This window comes from Triticum dicoccoides, chromosome 5B (genome assembly GCF_002162155.2).
Source record: "Triticum dicoccoides isolate Atlit2015 ecotype Zavitan chromosome 5B, WEW_v2.0, whole genome shotgun sequence".
Lineage (NCBI taxonomy): Eukaryota > Viridiplantae > Streptophyta > Magnoliopsida > Poales > Poaceae > Triticum > Triticum dicoccoides.
The window spans coordinates 455,539,497-455,550,791 of NC_041389.1; the positions used below are offsets into that span (position 1 = coordinate 455,539,497).

The 11,295-nt window shown below is 54.7% G+C and overlaps 1 protein-coding gene across 1 annotated transcript in view; it reads right to left on the minus strand.

Moving 5' to 3' along the window:
- LOC119305743 (condensin-2 complex subunit H2-like) overlaps nucleotides 1-11,018 on the minus strand; it is a 14,658-nt gene extending 3,640 nt beyond the window's left edge. The window contains exons 1-8 of the mRNA XM_037582183.1: nucleotides 10,841-11,018; nucleotides 10,260-10,359; nucleotides 9,749-9,852; nucleotides 9,459-9,595; nucleotides 8,917-9,367; nucleotides 8,645-8,814; nucleotides 8,366-8,551; nucleotides 8,197-8,274 (exon numbers count right to left, since the gene is read on the minus strand). Of these exons, the coding sequence (XP_037438080.1) occupies nucleotides 8,197-8,274; nucleotides 8,366-8,551; nucleotides 8,645-8,814; nucleotides 8,917-9,367; nucleotides 9,459-9,595; nucleotides 9,749-9,852; nucleotides 10,260-10,359; nucleotides 10,841-11,018 (1,404 nt within the window). The remainder of the gene's footprint in view (nucleotides 1-8,196; nucleotides 8,275-8,365; nucleotides 8,552-8,644; nucleotides 8,815-8,916; nucleotides 9,368-9,458; nucleotides 9,596-9,748; nucleotides 9,853-10,259; nucleotides 10,360-10,840) is intronic.
- Nucleotides 11,019-11,295: the final 277 nt, after the last annotated feature.

The following is an 11,295-nucleotide window of genomic DNA, read 5'->3' on the forward strand; positions in this document are numbered from 1 at the left end:
GACCGCCGGGTGACCCTCTCCGGCGAGCGCGTGTCCTCTGGAGAACGCTGGCTCAGCTCGGAGAGCGAGTCCTCGGCACGGTCATACCGGGACGTCGCGCGCACCCCACCGGCCCCTGCTGCGCCGCCGGCTGCCAGAGCTCCCGGCCGCCCCTCGCCGGCCGCCCGCGTGCCCGCCAGGCAACGCCTTGGCCCCCGCTCGGAGGTGCACCGCGTTTCCGGCGGGGCCGTGCTCGACGCGGATGGGTTCCAACAACCGCGGCGCAGGAATCGCCGCCGCCACCCGAGCCAGGACGGCACCGCCAGCCGCTCACCTCCTCGCCGTCGCAGCCCGTCTCCGGAGGAGGTGGCTGGGCTGTGCTTCAGATGTCTCGACCACCGTCACCGGGTTCGCGACTGCACCAACGACGTCCGGTGCAGGCGCTGCCTCACCTCAGGCCATGAGTCTCGCGACTGCGACGTCCGGCGCACGTCCTCGCTCTGACGCCCCTGGTCGTGACGCTCCTGCCCCGGCTCCCCCCACGCATCGTCGAGCCACCACCCCGCCGGCGCCTCCCACGCTCCCCTCGCCGGCGCCGGTCCCTCAATCGTGCCCTGACGTGCCCGTGCGGGTCATCATGGCGCAGTCCACGGAGATGGAGGAGGTCGAGCGGGTCCTTGGCCGCGCTATGGTGGCGTCCATCACCGGCAACAGACCTCAGGTGGCCGCAACCGAGGTGGCCGAGCTGCTCTACCGCTCCCTCGAGCTCTCCGAAGGCGACTTCACCGTGCACCTGCACCACCCCGAGGACTTCCTCATCCTCTTCTCCTCCCTGGAAACCATGCGGCGTCTGAACGGCGAGCACTTCATCAGCTCACCACGGTTCGCGTTGTCGCTGCGGCCCTGGTGCAAGCTCGCGCACGCTGGCGCCGGCGGGTTTGAACACCGAGTCGAGCTCGAGCTCCGCGGCATCCCCGCCCAAGCCTGGCACCTTTCCACCGCCGAGCACATCCTCGGAGCGAGCTGCTGGGTCGAGCGGCTGCACCCCCGCACGCGCTCTCGCGAGGACATGGCCGTCTTTCGCCTGTCCGCCCGCGTGCACGACCCGGCCGATATCCGCCGCGCCGCGATCCTGGAGATCGTCGAGTTACTGCCGGCCCGCATCCCCTCGAGGCGCCAGAGGTCAGGACGCTCATGTACCCTGTCTCCATCGCCCTCGCACGATCCTTCCCGCTCCGGGCGCCTCCTCCCGGTGCCCAGGCTAACGACGACCCCGGCAGAGGCGGCGACGGCAACGGGCACGGCCAAGGCCAGGGCACCGGTCATGGTCGGGCAAGGCGCCGTGGCCGGAAGCGTAGGCGTACCGATGCAGCGCCGGCCGGCCGGGCGGATGGCATGGCCATGGATGCGCCTGCTTGGCACGCCGGCGACCGCTCTGGGCGGACTGATGGGCTGAACACGGCGACCGCCTAGCCCCGGCCAGCAATGGTCGCGGCGGCGGCGTCTCCAATCCGGCCACCGCGGGACGACATGTTGGCGTGGCCGGGTCAGCTGGGCCCGGTTCGCTCTCGTCAACGAGCCAAAAGAGGAAAAAGAGGGAAAAGAAAAGGCCCACAGCTGCAGGCTTTGGCAGCAAATCCTACGCGAGCGGCTGTCGCTCCCAATGACGCCGCGCGGTCGGCTGCGCAGGGGCCAGCTGGCGCACTATCACCGGTCGTTGTGGAGCCGGAAGGCCCGGGAAGTTCAAACTCGGGCTCCTCCCACGATCCCGAGGACGATTCAGCGGGGCCCGCCTCTGCCGCTACTGATCCATCTTCGTGTCGGGATCTTGCCCTTTTGAGCCAGATCCCAGACTCGCAGCCAGTGGCGCCAGGAGCTTCAGTACGGCCAGGATCGCCTGCCGCCTTGTCGGGGCAAAGCAACGACTCGCGTACCCATGACGGTCCCACAGGCCCTGACACCACAGCTGACCGGTCATCAGTGTTTCCCGCCCCCACCTCGGCGGCTCTGGCGGGAGGAGACGCACCGGTTGCGGCCCAAACCGCCATCGCACCAGCGGCCGTGGGCCCCTCCCCCATCTGTTGCGCCACTGATGAGCCCGATGGGCCAAATGGGGCTGGGCCACTCCATGCTAGCATGGCCGAATCTCCAACCGCGCTCCCACTTGCAGCTGATGTCGGGCCGGCCACCACTGGGCCGCCGGAAGCCGGGGCCCAGAGGCCAATTTCCATCCTGCAGAGGCCAAGAGGATCCTCCACGCCAACGCCTAATGATGTTCAGAGATCGCCTGCACTTGCACCTGAGCCCCGCTCTCCGGCATCGGGACGGTTCGCATCGCCACCGATCATGATGCGCCGTTCACGCAGCCGTGCGACCACGCAGCAGGCCTGGACGCTTGGTGAGTTCCTGGCCGCGGCCACGAAGCACATCAACGCGTCTCTGCCGACTCCAGGGAAGAGGCCACGTCGTCCCCTCAACTTCGCCCCACGGCGTGGCCGCTCCGCGGCTACGGCCGCACCCGCGGCGGCGCCGCCGACGGCAGAACGAAGGGCCCATGTGCAGATCCTACGCACACTGGGGATCGTTGGCACCAACCAGAAGATCACCGCCAGCGAGATGAAGGCCTACGACGACATGTTCGCGGCGCCGATCCCCCTGTCCGTGCTCAAGGCCATCGTTGCCCTGGTCGATAGGGAGATCCCAACGTGCTTTGCCTCTCCCACGCGCACGGCCGCTGCCGGCGACAGTTAGGACTGCCGGCCACTCATCGTCGACCCTTTGTTCATGGATCACGGACTAAAAATCGCTGTTTGGAATGTACGCGGCCTCAACTCGCGCGCCCGTCGTACTTCCATCCGCTCCCTGTTGGGCACTACCGGAGCCTCCATTGTATGTCTTCAGGAAACAAAGATGGCTTTGATTTACTCGCCCACTGTGCTTGACATTCTCGGCTCCGAGTTCGACGACTTCACCTACCTGCCGGCTGATGGCACGCGAGGCGGCATTCTCTTGGCATGGAAGAGCAGGGCTGTCACGATCTCCGACCCGCTGCTCACGCGGAACGCGCTCACGGCCAAGGTATCCCTGGCCTCCGGGATGCCGTGGTGGCTGACGACGGTCTATGGACCCCAAGACGACGCGGAAAATCTTGTTCCTCCAAGAGCTGCGCGATATTCGGGCGGCTTGCCCGGCCCGTGGATGCTATGTGGTGATTTCAACCTCATATACCGCGCCGAGGACAAGAACACGGGTGGCCTGCACCGGCACATGATGGGCAGATTCCGCCGTGCCATCAACGACCTCGCCTTGAAGGAGATATAGCGTCGCTTCACATGGTCGAATGAGCAATCGCCGCCCACGTTAGTGCACCTGGACCGCGTCCTTTGCACGTCGGACTGGGAAGATGCGCACGGCAAGTGCCACCTCCGGTGCCTCGCTTCGGTCGTGTTGGATCATTGCCCGCTGCTGCTCGATTGTTCCCCCATGCCGACTGCGCACAAACGCTTCCACTTCCAGGACTATTGGCTCAGACTTGACGGCTTCCATGACACAGTCACCACGGCGTGGAGCTCGGTGCATGATGACGACCCGTTTAGGCGGCTGGTCAAGCGTCTCCAGGCCACTGCTCGCCGCTTATCAAGCTGGAGCGCCAAGGCCACGGGCAACATTCGGGACAAGCTCGCCATATCCCGCGAGCTGATCATGCGCTTTGACAAAGCGCGGGAGGACCGAGTGCTCTCGCCTCCGGAGGAATGGCTCCGCAAGCAGCTCAAGCTCGCCTACCTCGGCATGGCATCCATGGAGCGCACGATCGCTCGGCAGCGTGCCCGGATTGCGTCCCTTAAGGACGGCGACGCCAACACGAGCTTCTTCCATCGGCAATGCTCATATCGGCGTCAGAAGAACCGCATTTATAGCCTCGACGTCGACGGGCAGGTGCTCACGGACCATGAGGAGATGGCCAACGCCGCGTTCTCACACTTTGACGGCCTGCTGGGCACTGCTGCAGACCGGGCGCACACGCTGGACCTCTCTCAACTCATCGCGCCCGGCGACCTCGCATGCCTAGACGCGCCATTCAGCCAGGAGGAAATATGGGACACGGTCAAGCGCATGCCGGCGCGCAAAGCACCCGATCCGGATGGTTTCACTGCGGAGTTCCTGCGCGCCTGTTGGAGCATCGTCCGCCATGACATATGGGATGTCTTTGAGCTGCTATACACGCTGCGTGGACGCAGGTTCAGCAAGCTTAACCAAGCGCTGCTAACCTTGCTGCCTAAGCGCGCGGACGCTCACAAGCTTGGTGACTACCGGCCGATCTGCCTGATACACATTGTGGCCAAGATCTTCGCAAAGGTCCTGTCATTGCGCCTCGCCCCCAAGCTCGACACCCTGGTCAGCCGCAACCAAAATGCGTTCATTGCCGGACGTAGCCTCCACGACAACTTCGTTCTAGTCCGGCAATCTCTCAAGATGCTGCACCAACTTGGCGCGCCCCGGATCATGCTGAAGCTCGACCTCACTCGCGCCTTCGACTCTATCTCTTGGCCCTTCCTCTTTGAGGTGTTGCGCCAATATGGGTTCGGGGAGCGATTCCGGGAGTGGTTGGCCATCCTTCTATCCTCGGCTAGCACGCGGGTCATGATCAATGGAGTCCCCGGCCCTCCAATCTGGCACCGTCGCGGCCTGAGACAAGGTGACTCCACCTCCCCACAACTCTTTGTGCTGGCGGTGGACACCCTTGGGAGACTGATGTGTCTCGCTCTTCAAACGGGTGTCCTCCAGCAGCTGCACCCCCGGCGAGCCATCCCGGCGATATCTCTCTACGCCGACGATGTGATGCTTTTCTGCCATGCTACTGCCGAGGAGATTGCCGCGGTCAAGGGAATCCTGGACATGTTTGGTACGGCGTCTGGGCTACGGGTGAATTACGCCAAGAGCTCGGCCACGATCCTGCATGCCGACGGCCACGGCGAGGGGCTGCTGGAGCCACTTGGGTGCCCCGTCGTGGCCTTGCCGGTCACCTATCTGGGCATACCGCTCTCCACTCGCCGCCCATCCGCAGCCCAGCTACAACCCATCGTCGACGCGGTGGCGGGGCGGCTACCCTCCTGGAAAGCTTGGCTGATGAACAAAGCGGGACGTCTAGCACTCGTCAAGTCGGTGCTCAGTGCGATACCGATCCATCAACTGCTTGCGCTAGCGCCTCCAAAGAAAACCCTGAAGCAACTGGAGAAAATTCAGCGCGGTTTCCTTTGGGCCGGCCGCGCGGACGCCCACGGTGGTCACTGCCACGTCAACTGGCGCCGGGTCTGCCGCCCACTCGAATATGGCGGCCTCGGCGTCCGGGACCTCGAGCGCACGGGACTAGCGCTCCGGCTGCGCTGGCTATGGCTCGCGCGCACAGACTCGGATCGAGCTTGGCAGGGGCTGGACCTACAATTCACGACGGAGGAGCGAGCGCTCTTTTACGCTTCCACGACCATGGCTATCGGTGATGGCAGGACAGCCCTTTTCTGGGAGGACCGCTGGATTGACGGCCAATCCGTCCACGAGATAGCGCCCATGCTTATCATGTGCATCCCCAAACAGCGCAGGAAGTCCACAACGGTGGCGGAGGCCCTCGCCGGCAACAGATGGGCGCGTGACATCCATGGCCTGCTCGGCATCCCGGAGATTGGCCAGTACCTAAAGCTTTGGCACCTTGTCCAGCATGTCGAGCTGTCCAATGAGCCAGACAGGCTACTCTGGAGATGGACAACCAATGGTGTTTACACGGCCCAATCCTGCTACCGGGCAACCTTCCAGGGCGCGACGAGCTGCAATTCTTGGAAACTCATCTGGAGGAGCTGGGCGCCGCCCAAGGTGAAGTTCTTCCACTGGCTGGCATGTCAAGATCGCTGCTGGACCGCGGAGAGACTAGCGCGCCGCGGCCTGCAACACCACCCACGGTGCCTCCTGTGCGACCAGGAACCGGAGACGATTGGACACCTGATGCTTGCGTGCCCATTCACCAGGCAGACTTGGCACGAGGTCCTCTCTTGGCTACGCCTACCGGCACCGACGCCCGACCACGACGGCTCGCTCATGGATTGGTGGCTGCGCGCTAAGGAATCCACACCGCCAGCATAGGAACGCGTGTGTTTTCGACCATGTGAGGCCTTCGCTGAATGAGCTTGTAGACAGGATCAAAGACGAGACCAAATGTTGGGCAAAGGCCGGAGCCCAAGGGCTCAGGGTCGTTTTGCCACCATCCTGGGATGTCCACTGAGGCCCCCTTGGCTGTGTAAAACTACCTCCTAGGAGGATGTATATTCCCCTTCCTTTCCAATGCAATGAAACGCAAAAGCCATTTGCGTTTTCTCGAAAAAGAATCTGCATTTCACTACTTTTGTGTATGAGATCTTAGTGAGTCGATGGGCAAAAGGTAATACTCCATTGCATTGCTAGGCACACATTGAATCCCAAGTAAGTTGCTAGCTTGCTGCCCGTAACATAATAAATTAATTAATGTCACTAATGTAGCTCATTTTCTTGTTGTTGTCTTTACTGCTTTTTAGGTCTTACACTCAAGCCTGGATTAATGAGGTTCCGGGCCACCAAACTCCACATACATATGAAGAGATTTCAACTGAGAGAAACAAATGCTTTAGGAGTTCTTTTTCCTGGTGGTCCTGAAATGCAAAAGATAAAGCAACAATTTGCTTATTTCAGTTTGTATGCTACTGGATTCAATAACTTTGACTCAATTGAGGATAGAGCCTACCTAGATCCCAAGACATGGTGGGGTATCCATGGTAATGCTGCCCCAGAACTTCGGGTGCTGGCACTAAAATTACTTGGACAGCCAGCATCGTATTCCTGTGCTGAAAGAAATTGGAGCACATATGGTCTGATAAACAGTACAACAAGAAACAGGTCTTGTATTGTCTATTCTCCTTATATTCTTGATTTCACCACCTACTTGCAAGTTGGAATCAGAGCTCAATTTTATTTGTTGTAGGCTGAGAATCTTGTCTTTGTGCATTAAAACATGCGTCTCTTTAAGGAAATCAGGAGACTATTCAACTGGCCCGTCAAGATTCTAGGATATTGGAGGAAACACCCGCGAGATATTTGGTGGCGGTGCAGATTTTCTTAAGGATGCCATGCTCTCACTAGATGAACCAGACTTGGAGGCCTTGCTGGATGATATTGGGGCATTGGACACTGGAGTTGGAGAGACGGATTGACTCAACAAATTGAGATTCATCATTCATGTGATGTCTTTTTGTCATGTCATTTTACCTGCCCTACTATATTCGAACATTATTAGCTGATTTCAGTTTGTTGCATGCACTTTCTAAGTTGTGGATTATGATCAGATTATCATATTATGTACTAGCTACCTAAAATTAGGTTATGTTGTTGAATTGCACTGTTATTTTGTGATTCATTTGTTGCCTCGCGTTTCGTGTTTGGAATGTACAGAAATAGATGAATGGGACGAGACTGGATTAATGGTTGGAGACTTGGAGTACTCTATATTTGAAATGTAAGCACGATGTACCTTTCCATTTATGCTTACATACATTTGTTTTAGGGTACTAATTTACTACTCCCTCCGTTCCTAAATATTTGTCTTTTTAGAGATTTCAACAAGTGACTACATACGGAGCAAAATGAGTGAATCTACGCTCTAAAATATGTCTATATACATCCGTATGTGGTAGTTCATTTGAAACCTCTAAAAAGACAAATATTTAGGAACGGAGGGAGTATGTTGTTGGCACTTGGTAGCTAGGTGGAGAGGACAAGGCCACACCACAGGAGCAATAAATAAGCCTATTCAGTACTTCTAAGTCAGAAATTGCCACTTTTCTGAATTCTCATACAAAATCACTAAATTTTTTATATAATTATTATATATGTACAAATGCATCCCCTATCGGCGTTTTTGAAAAATCGAAGTAGCAAGGTACCGCAGTGTCTGTATCCGTATCACCATATCTGTGCAATTTAGTATGTGAGCTGAGCCCTAACATGCTATTCCAAACAGCTTCACACTGGCTAACCTGGCCACGCTATATATTTTGGCAACTTGCATGGCACCAAGTTGCTTGTAATGCAAAAACAAAAACAAAAAAATTTGCTTGCAAACATGTAGATAAAAAATAAAGTTCGCACATCTAACGAATTTGAAAGAGAATGGAGCTTTTACTGGTACTTACGACTTACCAGATGCGACTGACATAAATCCGCAAGTCTTTTATGTTCAACCAATCTCCGCTGTGTAACTCGACCCTCATCATCACTCTAAACAGAGGTATAATAAGCATGTCATGTTAGCCAATTGTTGGGAGAGTGAAGACAGTGGCCAACTCATAGAAAACTAAAGAAAATCAACCTTATTGACTGCAGGCTCATTTGGGATGTCAGGCTCATCATCTGGATATGGAACATCTGGATCATTTGGGATGTCTGGCTCATCATCGTCACTGAAATAATGCACACTAGGATTGGGATGATTGTCATCCTTTGGATCTCCAACTGTTTCACACTTTTCGTCACCAGTTTCAAATGACATCCTAAGCTGCAATATGGAAGTGTTGCAACAAGTTACTACCTTGAAAATATCTAACATGCATAATAATAAAATAAACATTTTTGCAACAATGATGAGCACCGTTTCATAAACTGATTGGGAGACATCGAGTTTTTCCTGCTGAGAAATATGTACTGCAAAATATTTTGTTAGCTCGGGACTAACAACATTGTCCACCCTTGCAACAGGAAATACATATGCAAGAGTTTTCTTCTCAGGAGCGCCAATAACTTGCCTTGAAAAACATTTTACTGTTCCAATCAGATCAAGAAAGGAGATTCAATATATAGTTAGTGAACATAATATATAAGGAAATAAAACATCCTTTTCTGGGAAACAACAGTTTCCAATACCTCTCTTATAAGGTATGATCTTTAGGTTGCCAGGTTCATGTGGATCCAAAGATTTATAAGGATCCTCGTCATCGGAATCATCCCCAGGATCTGGGGATCCAGGGTCTACATAATCTGGCTGGGACATGCTGGGATCAGGAGTAAGGTCACCAGGATGATCACTCCAGTCTTTCGCTGGACTTTTACCTGGATTCATTTCTTGAGGTTTTTCAATCTCCGGTTGAACTGCATTTCCCAGGACTTCACCAGGAGTTTTTCTACGAGCAGTACCCCCTGATCTTGCATTTGGGGAAGTGAAGGCTTTGTGTCGGGCTTTAGATGGTGCTGAGCCACCTCTATGAGGCAGAATATCTTCTTTGCATGATTTTTTTCCTTGCAGGAAGGCAAAAACAGCTGGTGCATCACAAGGATCCAGCAGGACGAAATCTCCATAGAAACCACATGTTGCTAACTGCAATAAAGAAACAACTAGACTAGTTCAGTATGGCAGTACATGTTATCAGTCTTAATTGGAACTTGGAAGTAAAGGAATAGAAGATTACCAAATACGAATCCAGCTCACTGGCTTCGCTATCGACACAGTCTCCTTCGAACACCAATAAATTTGCTGGTGGCCTCACAATTTTTCTTCGCAAGTCATCCCGGTCAAGATTATTATCCAAAGTGGTCCTTGTTTCCGCTGGTAATTTAGAAGGTACGATACAGGCTTAGCGCCATGTCATTCAAAGCAAGCATATCCACTGGATTCATTGCAACATCATGAACAATGGGGGCGTCTGCCTAAGCACCGGCACCCCCACCAGACTGGTAGAACCATATAAGGTCCACTTACCTGGGACATCATCCAAACCCAGAAACATATCATCTTCTTTGTTGGGAGTAGTGCTAGGGTCATTTTCATTAGCTTCAGCAGAACCCTTTTCTTGTCGATCTGGCCTGGTATAGTTCGAATATTAAACTATTTGTGGATAAACTGAAAAAATGCACTAGGATGGTCAAAGGAGAATTTGCAAGCCGATAATTTGGCAAGGGCTGATATTTTAGACAAAAACCAAACTCTAGTAGGGTTTGTATCTAGCAGACACCAATTTTTGTTTCTGCGCTGCCAATTTTGACATAATTAATTGGTTTAGAGATTCTATAGTTCCCTAAATCAGCACCCCGACTGTTAACCAGGCATGTCATGCTCCGAAATAAGATGTGCAAGAAAAGTAATAGTTGCCAGCACATACATATCACTGTCTGGCAGTTTGAGGCCCATTTCAGGTAAGATATGCAATGTCCCAGTCTCAGCAAGGTAGCATACAGAAGATAAGGCTAAGACAAGACTGATATATTCTTACTTATTTTGCGATAGAAATTCCAGTGCATGTAGCACCAACGAGTACAAGTACTCCACCTTGCGGCTGTAAACTTGAACCGATCCTTGGAGCAATAGCGCCGCTGCACATGAAAGTGGCCATAAAATTAGCAGCGGGGGAGAAGGGTTCACAAAAAGAAAGTAACTTTCTTTCGATTCTTTCGATGCAAAGTCCCTGATTAAATTAGGGAAAGGCTATAAATCACATGATGGATTGCGGAAAAAAATTATATGAGACCAGGTCTCATATAAATCAGGTGAGACCCGCCCTGATGAATGACACGTGTCATTCACAAATCACAAAGCATCCACCCCACCCCCCACCTGAAATCAGGGGGGGAGAGATTAGATGCTTTGTGATTTGTGATTAGATGCTTTGTGAATGACACGTGTCATCCATCAGGATGGGTCTCACCTGCTAATCCGTGAGACCTGGTCTCATAGAATTTTTTTCCACGGATCGCAGCCCCGCGTTCGCCACCTTCTCTGCACGCCACGTGCCCCATGGAAGAAAGACAAAATCCACCAAAAAAGAAGCTGCTGCCATCCACACCGGCGCCGTACCTTCGGCGAAGTTGAAGTCTTCGCCGGAGATCTCGCCTGAGCAGATCTTGAGGAGGTACTCCTCGAGGCTCTTGGCGACGTCCACCTCCCAGTTGGACTCGGGGTCCCGGCCCGCCTGCAGTATCGGGAACCTCCCCCCGCCCGTGCTCCCCTCCCCGCCGCCGCTGCCCTCCTCCATGACTCCCCCCTCGGACAAGGACGGGGAAGCTACTGGGCGCAAAGATGCATTCTTGTGGAATGGTGGCTCGGAATCCTAGAGGAGTGCAGCGCGGGTGCTGTGCTCGGACGCATGGAGAGCAGGGGGGGTTAGGGCTGGGAGAGGACCGGGGAATTTCTTGATTTCGATGGATTGGAAGTTTGGAACGGCGGGCGGGAATCTCGGTTTTGGTGAAGGTCCATTGTACAATTTTCCAAACAAACGAGGAGTATGCGTGAAGAGTGAGCGGTCAAATATT